General features: G+C 44.0%; 1 protein-coding gene across 1 annotated transcript in view; it reads left to right on the top strand.

Annotated features, from left to right (window-relative positions):
• Positions 1-444: 444 nt before the first annotated feature.
• The window catches only part of bcr (BCR activator of RhoGEF and GTPase), an 89233-nt gene continuing 71160 nt past the window's right edge, over positions 445-18517 (top strand). Inside the window, exon 1 of the mRNA XM_058616937.1 lies at positions 445-2963. Coding sequence (XP_058472920.1) covers positions 1334-2963 — 1630 coding nt within the window. The 5' untranslated portion in view covers positions 445-1333. The remainder of the gene's footprint in view (positions 2964-18517) is intronic.

Raw genomic sequence — 18517 nt, 5'->3', positions numbered from 1 at the left:
AAAGGTACCTAATTTACAACTAATAAAACAAGTAAAGAAATAATAGAATCAGCTGGAACCTAAACTAGATTACGTCATAGCCTACTATGCTGTTCTGTGTATCGAAGTTAATACAAATAAACATGGTCCATGTCGAATAAACAAAATAAAAAAACAGTGAGATAAATGATGACATGTGACATGATGATCAGTGTTGTAATATCATTATGTATTAATTAAGACTCAGGATAAATTATTTACTTTTTTTTTTTTTTTTTTATCCTCCACATGAGGATCGCACGTGCTACATGCAGAGGCGAACATACCGTCCCACTGATATGAATATTTAATAATAAAAATGAAATGAAATAAAAAGGCTGGCTGTTCGGTCAGGTGAGGAGTGTCTGTCTCTTTAACCAGCAGAGACACGCTGTCACGCTGGCCCCGCCCACTCCTGCAGCTCCTGTAGCGTGAGCAGTGAAACACTCTCAGCAGCAGCAGCAGCAGCATCATCCTCCTCTCAGCCGAAGACACACACAGGGAAAACATAATTACCTCAGAACAGTGTCTCGCGTGTGAAAATGGGCTAATGAAACGCTGTGATTCGCTCGAACCCGGTGCTACAGCTCGATCATCACCTCCCGTGGAGAAACTCTGATGAGGTCGTCGCTTGTGTTGTGCGCTCTGTTTTTTTTTTTTTCCCTCGCATCCATTCTCCGTGCGCGCTGCTGGTACAAAGGCGCTGGGTCCGGAGCAGCAGCAGCAGCAGCAGCACCTGGGATTAATGTGCAAGAGAAAACAGCAGCATTCATCAAAAACAAAGCTTTAAAAGCACAAAGTGAGTGAAGCCAGCGAGATTAAAACACTTTCTTCATTATTATTTGTGACATCCACCTCAGCAGCACCAGTCACAAAGACAAGCAGCTGTCATTGTGTCAATGCTGAGATTTGTGTTTGGATTTCTTCACGTGAAAGTGCCCTTTCCTGGAAGGATGCATGAGAAAAACGAAAATAGTTCCAGTTTTTTCTTCCTTTTCTTGTGCCGCACATTGCCTGGTGTTCTTGTGACTGAACAGCCGGTTTCTCTTGTTCAGAATGGGATGCATTGTTGCGACTGCGCAACCCAAGACAAGTGTCTGCAATTAGACTGTGTGTTTGTGCACGGATTACCTACAGGCCTGTTGTAAAAAACAAAAAAGCCCTGCTACTGCTCTGCAGCTGGAGGTGGACACTGTTGTTGGATAAAGGATTCTGTGTTGGAAGTGGACTGGAAAGGGGGAACGAGCTGTGCGCCCTTGGCACATCTCTCTCCCTATTCAGGGTCTGTCACAGAAATAAATAGATCAGGAACAATATGGTGGAGCCAGTTGGATTCATTGAAGCCTGGAAAGCACAGTTCCCTGAATCTGAACCCCCCAAGATGGAGCTACGGTCAGTAGCCGGCATTGAGCATGAGCTGGAGAAGTGCAAATCATCCATCAGGCGCCTGGAGCAGGAGGTGAACAAGGAGCGCTTCCGCATGATCTACCTGCAGACCCTCCTGGCCAAAGAGAGGAAGAGCTACGACAAGCAGCGATGGGGCTTCAGAAAGACGCCGCTGAATGAGGGGATGGACCCTGCTGCAACCACACAGGGTGCAGAGTCCCTGTCCCAGCAGCCACACATGCAGGAGACTGGTGGCGTTGGAGTAATAAGTGGTGGAGGTTATGTTGGTGTAAGTGGAGGCATTGTTGATCGGAGGGGGTTTCAGCCTCTTGCAGATGGTTCTGGTCGGACCAAACCCAGACCCCCACCTGCCAGAAAGTCAGCCTCCCACGGAGATGGCCTGGAGTCGGCGTTTGAGGTGCCGCAGCAAGTAGAGTCCATGTCCTGTGACAACCTGGATGGACTCTCACCGTCCAAGCAGAGAGGAGGTGGCATCTCTGTCTCTCCCCGCAGGCCCACGCTTCCACCCCCAGACAAGGAGCTTCCTTCTGACCCCAAGGACAAACTCGGTATGGGACTCGGCGTGGCTGCTCTTAGATCCAACTTTGAGAGGATCAAACGCGCCAACTCCCACTCCGGTGGTGATGTAGCTAAAGGCCAGGAGAAGCAGCTACCACCACCTCCACCGCCGCCGTTTTACACAAACATGGAATTCCACCACGAGAGGGGACTGGTCAGGGTCAACGACCGTGACGTCTCGGACAAAATCAGCTCACTAGGCAGCCAGGCAATGCAGATGGAGCGAAAGAGATCCCTTCATTCTCTCCCAGGTAACCTGGCAACCGTGGCCGGGGAGCTCCGTGCCAGGCCGGTGTACAGAGGGCGATCCACTGAGAGCACATGTGGCTATGATGCGGAGTATGAAGATGGCGAGCCCAATCAGAGACATTCGGGGAGGGCCAACGGCGGCAAACCTCCGCCCCCGCCGTGGCAGCCCTCTGACTTTCAGGCCTACTCCAGTGTTTACGTCGGTGGGGTGATGATGGGTGAAGGTGGCGGTGGAGATGGCAGAGCTGGTAGTGGAGGTGGTAGTGGAGTCACAATGAGAGACCACGGGGGAGGAGATGACCACCTCCTGACCTGGCCTCGCCGTTCGTACTCCCCCGGTAGCTTTGAGGATGTGGGAGGAGGCGGCGGCTACACGCCGGACTGTAGCTCCAACGAGAACCTGACATCCAGTGAGGAGGACTTCTCCTCCGGCCAGTCTAGCCACGTCTCACCAAGCCCCACCACGGCTTTCCGTAGGCCCTTCAGAGAGAAGAGCCGCTCGCCCTCGCAGAACTCCCAGAACTCCCAGCACTCGTTGGACAGCAGCAGCCCACCAACGCCACAGTCTCAGAAGCGGCACCACCGGCAGCAGGGAGGCCACGTGGTCATGTCCGAGGCCACTATTGTGAGTGTTCGCAAGACCGGTCAAATCTGGCCACCTGCTGCCCATCATGACCTCTTGCCCCACGGAAGGGCATCACATGACAACAGTTACCATGGAGACCACCTAGGTGAGTTGTGCATGCTGTCTTTTTAATATTTGGCGAGAGCAAGTGGATGCAAACTGACAGTGTGTCTGGTTGTGTGTGAGTGAATGTTGGGATGAGCATAATTTAATCACGCTGGAATTATTTTGGCGTCTATTCTGTTGCAATTTTAGCCTCTTCCCCCAAAACCACAAAGCAGCAGAATGTTCAAATGATTAATTCTGCGTGCATGACTGTGTGTGTGTGTGTGTGTGTGTGTGTGTGCACGCTAACACACAGGACTAGGGTGTCCTTTGGAAGGCCCTGCGTGGGAGACAGATGAAAGATCCTCCTCTGCTTATTCCTGGAATGTCAGTTGGGTGGGTGAACCATAAGTGCAGTCAGGTTGAGCTGAAACTTCAGGTCTAGCTTTTGTCAGACGACTCCTGCTGCTCCGAGTATGGAATTCCAATCAAAGGTGTCCATCTGTGCACGTCCCTGTCTGTCTGTCTTTGTGTCTTTTTGTTTGATACAGTAGAAGACAAGTCCCTCACTGAAACTATGTGCTTGCAGACTTAGTCAACACAAGCCCAGCGCACACGGCCGTCTCTCCAAACAGTTATTTGCAGTGTGTCTAACCACTAAACTGCAGCCTTTGAGCCGTGGCACCTGTAATAGAACGGCAGATAGACGTCCAGCTTGGCGCAAAAGACCGGGCTCGCCTGACTGCCAGACTCAATCACGACAGCAGTGCAGTGCGTTGCTGCGAGAACCACACTAGGAGGGGTTTAGTCTACTGTAACTCCTCTGTAAAGTTTCCGTTTCCTCACAAGAGCGAAACCCACACACTGCTGTGGCAGTTCAAATATTTGACATGTTATTTATTCCTTTTTTTTTTAGACATGGCATGTTGTCTAGGAAGATGGAAGTTGACAGCAGTACTGTACATTTTTGAAGTGGCGTCTCTGTATGGGTTTTCTTCGCCTGCTGTACTGAAACAGATTCAGGACTGGGCTGGCGCCCTGCTGGACCAGACGGGCAGCAGAGTGCTGGCATCATCTCACACACCTGCTCTGGTGCCAGGATGAACTGGACAGAGAGGGGTGGCGGGGGGGGGGGGGGGGGAAGGCAAGTCAGATGGTGAAAGTGGAGAGGCGTAGAAAGAGAATTAAAGGATTAGGAGGAGGGAAGATAGATTAAAAAGTGGCGATTGCTCAGTATCACAGCCGTATCTGCCAATACAGTCTTTTTACACTCGTCTTTTTTCTACTTTTACCTTAAAATACGTCCACATAGATTCATGTTGCCGCTCACATTTTTTTGCTCCCGACAATGAATCCTTATCAAAGCAGAACAAAGACGACAGAGTGACCTCTGCCTGTGAGACACACCTGTACAAAGACGTGGCTTACGTCCCCGGTGTTATGCTACTATAATTTTGTGACTCACTCCTGGAGGTATGACTGCCATCAATCTGGGTAGCATTACTGTCTGAAACCCGATACTGCACATTGCCTAAATATCCTGAACAGAGGAGGTCTCCGTGCATCTATAATTCATTTATTCGAATACAACTACTGACACAAGCGTGGCCCTGGAGGGATCAACTAAAATGTTTTTCCAGACAGGATGCTCTGGTCAAAGTGCATCATCATCATCATCATCATCATCATCAGAGTCCTCCTCCTGTGTGGAAAACCATCTGTGACATATTTGTGGTGAAACGTGATCGGTGTCTTGTCTTTTAATTACTGTTCCTCCCCCGATGGCAGGTAATCGGCGTCAACACCGTTAACAAATTAGTGCCGTGCTAACATTTGTACTTCTGACAATGAGTCGGAGCGCGCGTGTGTGTGTGTGTGTGTGTGTGTGTGTGTGTGTGTGTGTGTGTGTGTGTGTGTGTGTGTGTGTGTGTGTGTGTGTGTGTGTGTGGCAGACCAAGCAAACCAAAAAGAGTGAGAGTCCTGTAGCAACGTTGGCTAGCTAATTCCCAGCTGCTGTGTTTAGGATTATCTCTGCAGTGTCTGCTGTCTTTGTTTTATCATCTTTTCCACAACAATGAGCACTGTGGGGAGTTAGGCGAGCCGGAAGAGCAGGGATGGATGTGGAGGATGGAGCGCGGGGGGGGGGGGGGGTTGGACAGTGATGCACTTAGTGGGATTATCTGGAATTTTAACATGAGAAGTAAAACTGTTGGTTAGACACCCTGCAGCGTGTTTTTGATTGCATTTCAGCTCAGGTCAGACGGGTGCGATGATGACAGCGAAGGTGGAACTACTGATGGATATTACGTCGTTTTTGAAGCGCTGTCTGTGTAACGGCTCGCTTTCAAAGCGGAATGATTCAGTTTGAAGGATTTCTTTGTTATGTTATGTGGAGCAAAGAAAACACAACATATTCACATTGAAGAAGCTGAAAAAAATAAGATAACCTTGTTTTTAATTATCAACAAAAACAACAACAAACTGATTACAAACAACACCGTGAGAAAAAAGTAAAGGCTGCCATTTGATTGTTCTGTGTTCGATTGTTTGGGCCGCAGCGATGAATCAGTTGTAAATCGATTTACTAAATAAACTGCCAACAATTGTTTGATTAAAAAACAGTTCTAGTTTACTTGCAAACGAAATATCTTTCGTACGATATAAGGTACGCTAATGTACGCGTGACGTAAATTCTCATCCTCTGTCCGCCTCAGTGACATAATGTGGACCATGTGCACATGAATGCTAACACTCCTTCAGAATCGTAATCTTTGCAATCGCTTGGTGGCACATTGTTGTTGTTGTTGTTGTCGTTCTCGTTTTGGTCACAAGAGACGATGAAGGAGATGGGAACCATAGAAACTTACATGTGGAAGTCCACCCATGTACAACACAGTGCTCAAAGATGACGCATGCGTGAAATCCTACACTGACGTGTACCCTTATTTTAGTATAAGCGTAGGATTGAGATGGAAGTGAGAATAATTATCGGATAATCGATGGAGGAGTGGAGGAAATAATGGATGCTGAAAATAATCATTAATTGCAGCTATAGTACATAAAAGTGCTTGTTCTTGCATTACAGTGTGGTAGTCATGTGATAATGTTTTACACCATAGGGAGTATGACTTAAAAACAGAAAAATCATTCAGCACTAGTGTGTGTGTGTGTGTGTGTGTGTGTGTGTAGAGCGTCAGGGAAAGTCTAGTAAATGACAAGGAGCTAAGAGTGTGTGATTTTTGTTTTTGTGGGCGACTGATGATGATGATGATGATGATAATAATGAAGAGTGGGCGGGTGTTGTGAGGAAGGCTGAGGGAGGCAGAGTGCAAGGCAGAGCTGTCGTTTCTCGCTTCATTGGTCAGGGATGCGGGGGCTGCAGAGAGGCACAGATGGGAAGAACTCTCCCGTTGCGTAACAGAAACACACACACAGTCTCCGGGCTCACGTACAAAGACGCGCACACGCGCCCGATGTTTACTCGTGCACCTTGAGGCTGTTCTGCCCTCAGCGAAAGGTGTTGGCGTACGAATCCCTGTGTTGTCGCTGGAGATAATGTCCAGCTTGTTTTGTTGTTTTGCCAGTTGTGTCTAAGGACGCCGTGGAGGAGTCGCACCATGTTTCCTCTTCTCTTGCGAGCCAACAATGTGTGTTTTGTTGATCTAATGTAGGAGGAGGTTTCGGGGATCTAAAGTTAACGCGCCGGGCGGAGATTACCAGGACCCTTACAGCGAGAGGGCAGAAATGAATGAAAGTATAAAATGAAGATTTCTCCCCCGAGTGTCAGTAAGTGGGAATGTGGAGACACTTGGCAAGTTAAATCTTTCTTGGCTCATTAAATCAAAAAAGCGAAACGGGTTCGGAGGCAGAAAACTGTCAGCTGCCAACTTCTCACTTTTGATGTAGATTGAAAAAGCATGAGCGCGCCGATGTAACATGGAGTATTTGATCATTCCCGCTGAGACGACTGGCGCGTCTCTTTTATATATCTACCTCTTATCTGTCCTGCAAAAAAACACGCTCTGAGATAGTAAAGACACGTCTCGTAAAATATAAAACATCAAATGTTTTTTTCTTAAAGAGATGGCAGAAATTTCACACTGTGTACAGAGGAGGAGTAAAATGAAACCATCGATCAAAAATGTTGCTCACACACAGGCTGTGGAGAAATGCTGGTGAATAGTAATATTCACTCATAGAAAGATAAGATGGAGTTTAACCAATACAACCCTCGTCCTTTGAGGCGTAGCAGTGTCAACAGGCTCGAGAATCCACCAACGGAACCACACGCGAGTGACCCTCTGAACGCTTCAGCGAGATCAATGAACTGAATAAAGGGGAGCTTTCACTGCCTTATGGAATGACAAGTGGTAACCAAAAATGCCATGTCCCTCTCCAAAAAGCTGTTTCCTTTGATTTATTTGAATCCAAACACCCGCGAATACCTGTGGGTTTGCGTCTCAGAGGGCAGCGATGCCAAAGCTGGACGGGACTGCGTACGCTTCAATGGTTTTATTGTCCACCGGGAAGCCTCCACCTCCCTCAGCCGGGTCCTGTCAGCGGATTTAATTTTAGGCAGGTACAAACTCCTGCACTCTCGCTGTCCTTCCTTTTCTCAGGGCCTATTTAAATGATGTCTCTCTTTTCTAAATGACCTTTTATTGTAGAGTTTTTATAATCTAATCTGGAGTGTCAAGGTGAGACCATTAACTATGGTTTCTGTGCAGGTTTATATGTTGAAACAAAGTTATCAAGATATAAAAGAAAATAGTTGAGATTCAAACCACACAAACTTCTACTAAAATAGGGATGAGTTGATAATACTAGGACAGATGGGTTGGTTTGGAAACAGTTAGTAGTTACCAAGACAGTTATAAGGACTTTGGCCCAATCTCATTCCTCTTTCTTGCCCTTTTTCTCTTTGGAACTAAGTTAGAAGCACTCGTGGTTAATGTCTAACCCTACGGAATGATGATCGAGAACTTGATACATAAGCAAATGCGACATCTGCCAGAGATTCAAAATTGCACTATAAAAAACCCTGTTGTCAGCTGTTGTCATATCATTTTTTTGGTCCGTATTATTAAGCAGCTGTTTTACAGCAAAGCGGAGACATGTCTTCTGTTTATGGTATGTGCACAAAACTGCAAACAAATGTTGTCGTGGTCAGCATAGCTACACAATGCCCTCTGCTTGGAGTGTGCTCCTTAAAAAAAAAATCTCAGTTTGAAGGTCTCAATAGCCCTTACACTTCACCCTCCCCCTTAAAAAGAATCGGTTCACACCACGCCTACTAACAAAACGGAGGGGTGGAGCTAAAACATAACCTTTATTTCACACCGCTAGAGCATTTGAAGCTGGTGCAACCCTGTCTTTCGTCCTTAAATATGCTGTTATGTTATGTAACTGTATCTATGGACACGTGATTTTACCACTACTACTGCTGCACCACTGTCCTTTCAGCCCAGGTTTAAGTTGAATGTCCTTTGTCCTGAAACCTTGTTGGCAGTGAGTGATTGTGTGGGGATTGGACGCTGAACTCTGATGATGTCAGTCTGTGTGTTTCAGCGTTTTTATTGATGAAAATATGTGTTCATTGCTGCACGTTTTGAAGGAAATCAGAATTGAGAGGTCATTCATGGACACGATGGCAGCGAGGGAGGCTCTGAATCGGTGTATGGCCGCTTCAACCTCTGAGCCACGTGCGTTGTTGAGTCCTTTGCACCATGAGAATTGGCATCTGTTTCCGTGTGTGTGGAGAGTTGGGTGGGCGAGGATGAAAAAAAAAAGAGGTATGGGTACGAACAGCTCACGACACACTGAGACACATTTTGTCAGGCCTGCACTGCATGTTTTACAGTAGTCCGGTGTGGCACAATGACCCCTTTTTCACACTGAGGGAGAGAGGGAGGGAGGGAGGGAGGGAGGAAGGGGGTGACTGTAGCTCTTAAAAAGGCTTGTTCAGTGTGCGCTGCTGAGTGAGTTTGGCAGTGAAAGCCTCTGTTACCTCAGCCGGCACACAGGAGCTGCAGGCTCATAATCAGGCTCTGAGTGGTGGGAATGAGAGGCGAGAAGCATGGGAAGGATGAGAGGAAGGAGGTGAAATAAAGGGAGGGTGAGGGGGCGCTGCTTTTCTTGCCAGCTGGGTGCTCTCAGCTCAGCCTTTCTTTGGGCCGGTGCAACCTGCTCGGATCAATTGTGGCGGCACAAAACGGCCCCTTTGTTCCATTTTGCTGGGATGAGTTATCATGGAAGGGAGAAAACTTCCTCTCTGAGAAAGTGAAAAGCCTGCTTACTCCTGCGAGGTTCGAGTGGACCTAAGCGTAACTACCTCCGGTTCCTGTTATATCTAACATTCTATCAACTTGATAGGGTTGTGCCAGTAATAGTTATGGTTAAGGTTGGAGTAAGTCTCCACGAAATGCATGCACGTTAAAAGTCCAATTTTAGTTGGACTAAGACAATAATTTTCTTAATGTCATGTAAACAAAGAACTTTAAGTCTCACTCCAGTCTGACTAAGCGCATACATGCAGGAGTAATCAGACTAGGTATGTTAGTCCGACTAAGAATGGCTTGGGTTTAGTTGGACTAACATAGCTGGAAAATGCGATTACTTCTGCTTGTAGACGCTTAGTCAGACTGGAGTTGGACTTGGTGTTCTGCGCATGCGCCAAAAATGTTGTCCCCGGTCTTTGACCCGGAAGAAGAAGGAGACAACGTATATATACTGCTACGGCGGCATCTTTCTTTTGGACAACACAGCAACCACAAGAGACATGCTCGCTCTAATTTGTATCACAATAAACATGTACAGCAGATACTAAACATACTGAACCGCAGCACGATCCAACTCACCGTCCATTTGTTTGTTTTTCTGTGACATAAATGTCAACAGGAAACTGATTAATCGATTATTAATCGACAACTATTTTGATAATTGATTAATCGGTTTGAAGCTTTTTTCATGATTAAAACAAGATTTCCGATTGTTTAAGCGTCTTAAATGTGAGTATTTTCTTCATTTCTTTGCTCTGGATAACAAAGAAATCATTAAAAGTGAATCATTTTGGTTTGTGGACAAAACAAGACATTTTTGAACATCATCATTTCCAGGTTTGACGAACACCGCTCAACATTTTTTTATGGTTTTCTGATATTTTATGGACCAAACGATTAATCGATTATGAAAATAATCGTTAGCTGCAGCTCTACTATGAATAAGCCAATAAATCACATGTCAACTCACACTCTGCAAGTTGTGCGGTTGCCCATCTTAGTCGGACTATGGCCGTAGCTTGATTAATCTGTGCATGTCAACATACTGACTGTAATTTCCTCTGAAGTCATGGAAACCAGAGTGTATGTGTGTGCGTCCACTGTCCATGTGTATCTGGCCTGGGGACAGAACATTGTGGATGGACAGTGCAAATATAAACTCATAAACACTCGCAGCCCTCTACAGAGTAATAACTCTTCCCCTGCTTCTGTTTATTTCCTCTCCTCTTTTCGTATTTGCCCTCGTGCCAAGCATCCAACCACAATATTTCCTCTGGTGACCAACAAAAAAAAGAAAAGAAAGAAAGAAAACAAATGTGGAAAATAACTTGCATAAATTCTGGTGACTTGTTTCTCCCAACTGCTGCATCTTTGAACAGCAGCCATCTTGGCTCACTGTAGCACCTACAGTCCTCTGGATTGGCCACAGTGCACGGAAACTGCGCTAGTTAGCCTCCACCGCTAACCACTCACCACAGGCCTTTGGCCTCTCAGTGTAAATACTCGCTGGTGTGTGTTTTCTGGTTTTCTCTATATTCTAGGTTAGCTGCACGGGTCGTTAATCAGTTGGGGGGAGGAGGATGGAAAGAAAGAAAGACCTGGTTTCTGGTTAAGACCACAAGGAAATATGGCGTCCACGAAGATTAATATTAGATTGACCTACACCGTCGTTTAGAGCTGCAGTGCTGGTGGCGATTGTTGAGACGTTAAAGGGTCATCACCTTCTTTCATCAGTCAGGAAGTGTGACACAAGTCTGTCAACTTCAACCACGTTGACTCAGTGCATCATGGGACATGTAGAATCCAGTGTTTTTGGCTCTTTTGCCAAATGCACGTCTCCAACTTTGTGCACCAGAAGATACAGTAAAATACAACACGCGGCACTTATTGCTGTTGTGTTGACAAAGTACTTAATGTCTTTTATCGGCTCTATTTTTCAGACCATGTCAGAGTCTGGAGGGCAGGTGAAAAATAACCTTGGCAGGTAGTGCAGAAATGCATTAGATGTGCAAATATTGAACCAATAAATATTGAAACGTAAGAAGTGCAAAGCAAGCAAGAAAGAGAGAGACTCTCCTGAACAGCATGGGTTCAAGCTGCAGTTAAGATTCAGGCTTGTAATATTTGAAACAATAAGGCTTGTTGAACTTGTTTTTTTTTAACTGTAGTCATGTAAACGTCAATAAGCCCTAACATCCACGCTTTCGTCAGGGAATTAGAAACTGGCCAGCCATCACGTTATTACCATCAGTTTTTTTTACCATTCATGTAGCATATCTCACATCAGACTGCACTAATTACAACACTAATGCAGGGTGTCCTATATATTACACGTAGGATTAACACGTCATTCACAAGCCTCAGCTGGCATGTTTTACTGTGAGGGCACATGTGAGGTTGACTAAACTCAATAATGTGTCATGTAGAGAGATATTCTGCGGCTAAATGTTAGGGAAGTAAAGTTTATTTCATGACATAGTGACTGTTATTTCACACTTAACTGCTTCTAATTTTACGTACCTCTTCCTTTAGAGATGCATCACCTTTCTGTCTTTTTTAGCCGAGGGTTTTCCACTAAACAAGGGAAAACGAAGGGGCCAGATCGTAGCCATATTTACTTCCACCCCTGCAGGAGCAAGGAGGATCTCTGTGTAATTGTCTAATAGGGGGTTAACTGAAAAATGCCCAATAAAACAGCACAATTAATGCCAACTGTCTCCTTGTTACGGAACACTATAGACCATCAAGTCTTTTCCCCTGCACCCGCACAGCTGGTTCTCTCTGAATCTGTTTGTCCATATGTGTGTGAGGACAGTGACAGTTAAAAGCTTATAATTCTGCAAAAAAATGTTTGATTAAATTGAGTTTAATGGAGTTAACCCAGGCTTACTATCAGTGGTTAGGATTATGGCTCACTTAGGGTTAAGCTAGGTGTTTATGGTATTATTCTGTGTCCTTGACTTCCTGAATGTCCTTGAGATTTGTTTGTCTTTTGGTCTCAAATAGTAAGAATCAAAGGATGAAGCCGCTATAAACAGCATTCATGCAAATATTAGAAATCATTGTGCCTACAAATATAGTATACACATTCTTCAGTTGATGGAAGGTGTTTTTTTGTGATAACAGCAAGGTATTGGGCATAATTCAAAATAAAAAATTAAGCTCCTATGAACAGCATCCATGCACATAATAAGAAATATCACACACTACAAATTCAGTTGTTCAAAAGTGTTTTCCAGTGACAAGAAGCAGCTTCTTTTTCCAGATTTGCGTGGTCCTTAGGACTGCAATAGTTCTAGAAGCGAAGCAGGGAAGAAGTTCATTGTGTGCTCAAACTGCTCATGGGCACAGATTCTGGGCAGTCGTCCACCAAAGACATTGATGGTTCAAACATTTCACTGTTAAATACTCAGGAGCTTGTAGTGTGGAGCTTTAACTGTGGGTACTACCTGGTTTTTTTTCATCTGCTAGAGGAGAAGCACGGGGTTGATCAGTGAGCTCCTGCTGGGACAGAAAAGCGCCTGGAGTCATTTCCGCAGCGAAGCCGAAAGGCTGCAGAGGGAGAGAGAGAGAGAGAGAGAGAGAGGATGCACTTCAGACCTTATTAGTTTTTTGAAGCTGTGAAAGAAAAACCACTGGATGAGACACCTTGTCCTTTTCCCCTCTGCCACACAGCACACACATGCCCGGACTTACTATCTCTGACTCTATCTCTCTTCGATAAATACACAAATGCCACGGTCCACACGATACCAATAATATCACGATACGACGATTCTGTGATAATCAATATATTGCAACAACGTCTATGTACTGAACGTGGATGGAGCATTTCTTTACGTAGCTTTCTCGGCCATTATCACGCTGAAAACTCCCTCTTCTTCGGCCAGGTAACTTCTAATTAAGTTACCCTCATTTATTTGAGCATCGCCGCCATGAGGAGACATGAAGTAGTGCCTTTATTTGTTAATTAAAATATCGAAATTTACCCTGGCGTAACAATTTTCATATTGCTCGATCGAATCTGAATACTTTTGACCGACTTGAATGAAATAAATTGGACTAAAACCTCAAAATCACTAAAACCAAAATCTGTACATGGAACCTGAAATTAGATGAATATGTAGAATATATATATATATATATATATATATATATATATATATATATAAACTTATATACATATATACTATTTATTAAGTGTGTCTCTCTCCCAATCTGATGTAATTCCAGTGTTAATTACCTTACAATTGTGTCGTGAAAAAGATCACATATCGTATACGATATGAAGGAAAGTCTTCAGGTGTTTTTTATCAACCTAGCCACACACACACACACACACACACACACACACACACAACAAAACAAAGAACTATTTACAGCCAGACAATCCTCCTTCTACCATAACCTTCTGCCTCCTTTGGGCCCATTACCTCCTCTCTTTCTCTCTTTCTCTCTTTCTCTCTCACCTTCCTCCAGGCTCTTTGTTATTGGACTGTGTTTGCACTGGGCAGCTGGATGGTTTGCTCCATAAATGGTACATGGTTCAGGGCTGTCCAGGTTGTTCCAGGTGGAGGTGTGTGTTGGTGTGTTTGTGTGTTTGTGTGTGTACAGTGCAGGTGACAGGTGAACGAGGAAGCTTTGCCATGAAAACACCGTCAAACCCATGAGTAAATTGGCTGACGACTGATCAGAGCTGCTGTCTGCTAGTTGAGTCGGGAGTGGAGGAGAAAGAATGTCCTGCGACCCAACTTCATTTAGAGAAAAAAGCAGAATTTGTTGTTGTCCGAACAAACAAACAAAAAAATCACCTCGCCAGATGCTTTCTCTGACTCTAGCTCCTTTTTATTGTCTGTTATTTGTTGAGCCGCTTGTTGCAGAGGGACTGGATAACTCAAGGCTCCAGGGGAATATCAGATTTCATGTTGCGATCTGCCTCCCTCTCTCTCTCCCTCTGTCTTTTCCCTCAATGCCCTTCGGTAACATCCCTCCTTCTGTGATATCTCTTTTATGTCACTTAATATCCTTTCCTCTATCCCCCTGACCCTCTCTCTCTCTCTCTCTCTCTCTCTCTTTCTCCATCTCTTCCTGCTTCTTTCACTCAGTGCTGTTCAGCCTGGAGCTCACTACACAAAATAAAGGGCTGATTTTTAAGCCCAATTTGCCCATGACAACTGATTTCCAAGTTCATTGAGAAACGGCGCTTGTCTGTAAAAAACAAACAAACAAAAAAAAACATATCAGACACATCACCAGACAGAAGTCTCTCTCCGTTATCTTCAGGATTTTAATTTGCTGCCTCTCGGCTCAGACGCAATCATGATTATTTGAATGTGCAGTTTAAAAGGGGCGAAGAATCAGAATGTGAGGTTTATAGAAATGTGAATGGGAAAACTGCACAAGTCTGGGGTCTTTTCACACTCAGTCAGAATTTTAAAAGCCTTTTGTCCCCAGATGTATTGTCCCTTTTTCCGTCTTTCTGTTTCAGTCCATTGTTACCCCGCTTTCCTTCCGAGAGGCGGCAGAATCCAAGCCAGCCGCTCTTGGGCTGATTATCCTCCTACGAATTTTCCCGGGAGCAGAAGACGGCGTGAAATGAAACTCTCTAGCGTTTCCCCAACCTTTAGCCTGCAAGGCAAGCACTTCTTTTAAGTGAGAATTAATACAATAACTTTAACATGTAACCAAGGCTCAAGGCCGCGTAATAACCGCTCTTGTGTTGTGCAATTTTCTGTTTGTCTAAATAGGAGGGTCATGTTTGCCAAGGGCAGCCTCACAATTTGTCTAAAGTAGCAAAAAAGACAGATTCAGGGTTCTAGCTAGCTAGCGCATGTTAGCTTAACGGGCCGTTGATTGATAATTGATGATTTCCGCCGATGCGCAAAATTGAGGACGTTGGAATCCATTAGATCCCAATAACTAATCATGACGTTAGCATACATTAGCCATATTTGGACTGCCGCTTGCTGAATTGTATCAACTTCACAGGCGTAAACAAACTTTAGAAGCATGCTTCGCCCCGTTCTCAACTTAAATGTGTTTTATGAAGGTAAGAGAAACAAACTTAAGAGTTACTTAGACACTTGCCGTATGCCATTCTTTGAAAGACGTCAAATTCACCAGTGCAGTTCTGGCACGTCCTTTGTGAAGGTTACACACTGCCAAGATACAAAGGTATAAAAATCCATTCCATCAAGAATATATGGTGTAAAAAGAACAAAGTTCCCCTTTTGGGTACCCTTAGAATGGCCAATTTTCACCTTACATTTTCAAACGTGCCTTCGCTATTACCATTACGCTAAAATAAAATCCTAGCTAGAACCATGGATGAGACCAGGGGCCGTAGAAATCACCTTTCACCACACTGTGTGTGTGTGTGTGTGTGTGTGTAACATGTCAAAACAAAACAGCAAACGTCACTTAACGTTTACTTTACTGAAGACATTTCTCTGTTAAAGGTCTGTGACGTGAAGGTCAACGGGAAACTGATTCAATAGCGCTCGCTTATGGAGCGATACAGCGCCACCTGCCTGACTCTGCTTTTATCTTGTCGTGTCCGCATGGTCTTCTCTTTTTCCCTCATCTGTCTTTCCCCCCCCCCCCCCCCCCCCTCTGTCTTCTTCCATTGTTCCACTTTTACAGTTCTGCCTGTGTCACTGTCATTGCAGCTCTCCCTTTTGGCCCACTTTAATAGACCTATAAATGGCAGCGCTTGCTCAGGGCAAAGTGATGTGATTGGCTTGAAGTGACAACCCAAGAAGTATTTTCTCTTCTCACATGTGTGAAAACGGTGTACAGTATCCTGCCTTGTTGCATCTCTCTCTCTCTCTCTCTCTCTCTGTGTATGTGTGTACAAAAGCATAAAGCCCGAGGAAGGTTTCGTCCTCATTTGAATAACGTAGGCATTTCCACGCACTCTAATTACCTCTTTGTTCTGTACGCCTCTGTTATACATCACTTTTCCTGCTCTGTCGCCGCGGCCATGAATACACAAAAATGCAAAATATGGACATTGAGACACAAACTGACCGTCTCATACACATACACTCTACAAGTGACCGTTAAAAGGACAAGTTTGCACGTGTGCATGCACCACTCTGCCTAATCCCTTTCTCTGTCGTCCATTATTGATGTCGCCCGCAGCCCACTTGTTGCAAAACTCGAGCCCTGACTCTCGTGACACAGGGCTTCATATTTCCCGCTCCTCATCGTATAGGATCATAGTGTCTACAAATCCCTACATGTGTGCGTAGATACACACACTAATGTAATGGCTAAACCTGTATCAGTATAGATCAACGGTATCATGGAGTATGTATGTATGTATGTAGTAAGCTGAGAAATGCTGACCTTTTACCCCCAGGGCTCCTCAGCGGGACAATGTGGTCTCATCTTGTGATAGTAACATGTTCAGAATATTGTCACCATCACTTATCTTTAAAAAATTTTTTACAATTAGTTTGAACACATAGTGATATGTATAGATATATTTCATTTGAAATGTTTTTCATTTGGAAAAAATAGAGAATACTTGTCATTTTTGCGATAGTAGTTTTTGACATAGAAGAAAAAGGCTGTACCTTGGAGTTTGCGACAACTAAACTGTGAACTGTCCTCTAAAGCTACTCATAGTTAGTTATTTTGTAATTCAGGGTTTTATAGGTGATTCAAAGCTAACATGTGTTGCCAGTGGCTTTTTCATAATAAAACTGTTGTTTCTCCTCAGTTTAATTTGGCAAAAAGTAATTTATAACCCGATTGATGCTTTTTTCAGTCTGCATTTCTAGCTGCATTTTAGTTTTTTACTAAAAAGAGTAGGAAATGATGAGTCACGCATCATTACCTGGAGAAATTATACTAAAAGGTTGTATCGCCTGAAGACAACATTTAAATGAAATCAACATACATTTTCTTTTAAAATGTTTTTACATCAGCAACACACACACTATCTTAACAGGTGATGAAATGGGATGTTTACACCGCAAACAGGAGATCCTGTTCCCCATTATGAACATCTGTCATTGAGCACAAGAACATCTGAGCAGTGAGTCACATAATCGCAAACATGTGCAACATGCGACACAATGACGATATAAATGTGCTTTCTTTGCATTTTTATTTCATGACAGCAGCTGAGTGTCCACTCTAGGGCAGAAACTATTACTCTATTAAAGCGATTACTAAATTAATCGTCAACTATTTTCATAATGGATTGTTTCCTTGATTTAACAGCCTCTTAAACGTGAATATGGTCTGGTTTCTTTGCTCCATATGACAAAGAAACCATGAAAACTGAATCATTTTGGTTTGTGGACAAAACAAGACATTTGAGAATGTCATCATTTCCAGGTTTGAGCAACATTTTTCAGCATTTCATGGACCAAACATGTGTAAATCGATTGTAAATAAAACAAACTCAGTCCTTTTTTTCCCCTCTTTTATGCGAGGTATTATCTAAAATATACTTCTCCAGTTTTGTCCGGAAAATGAAGCAAAATGAGCATTTATCAAATAGATGACTTACATCACGTGTCAAGCTGATGTGGCCCTCCAATTAATTACATGTGGCCCGCCAACCAATGTGCGAGGTGATGGAATAGAGACTATTTATAGAGAATATTTTTATAATAGTAATAAGACATACGGTTGTAATCATTGCTTTATTAAATGTATTACACTCCACATGAAATTACATCATAAATATTTTTTTATTGTGAATCATTTTATATCAAAACAAGCAATTCTGTCTAATATCATAATCTTATATTGACCACCGGCTACTAAATAGTTGTTTTTTCCACTTTTTGTCCTCTATGTCGGCCCCTGCTTGACCAGATTGGATGCTCATTGGCCCCTAGGTCATTTGAGTTTGACACCCCTGATAAGTCTTACATCTTCTGTATCTAAAAATCTAGAAAGATAAGCAATGGTCGTGTATTTCATCAGAATTCAGAGGTGACACCAAAAAAAAAAACACCGGCAACCTCACCGGCCTTTAAATATCCCAGATACACCCGCTACCTTTATTGTGAAAAGGCGATACACGCAGCGCCATAGCAGCAGGCGACGATGGCGAGCGCACACAGCGGCGTAAACTGCAGTCACCCAATCTGTCAGATGTAGTTTAGTTTAGTCACTTTTCACGTGAAACAGAAGCAAATCTATGATTGACTCTAAGCAGTTTTGCCTCTGGACAGACTGGGCAAGAAACGAAGCCAATGTAATTTGATATATTGCGGTAATGCTTGAGTCATTTAACCCTTTTAGAGCGTCTACATCAAAGCCCCAAGTTTCTGTTTGGACACATGGAAAGATTAAATGTCCTTGGAGGATAAGT

Source organism: Solea solea, chromosome 19 (assembly GCF_958295425.1).
Source record: "Solea solea chromosome 19, fSolSol10.1, whole genome shotgun sequence".
Classification (NCBI taxonomy): domain Eukaryota; kingdom Metazoa; phylum Chordata; class Actinopteri; order Pleuronectiformes; family Soleidae; genus Solea; species Solea solea.
Note: the sequence above shows the minus strand (reverse complement) of the source record. Positions and strands in the feature narration are given on the sequence as shown.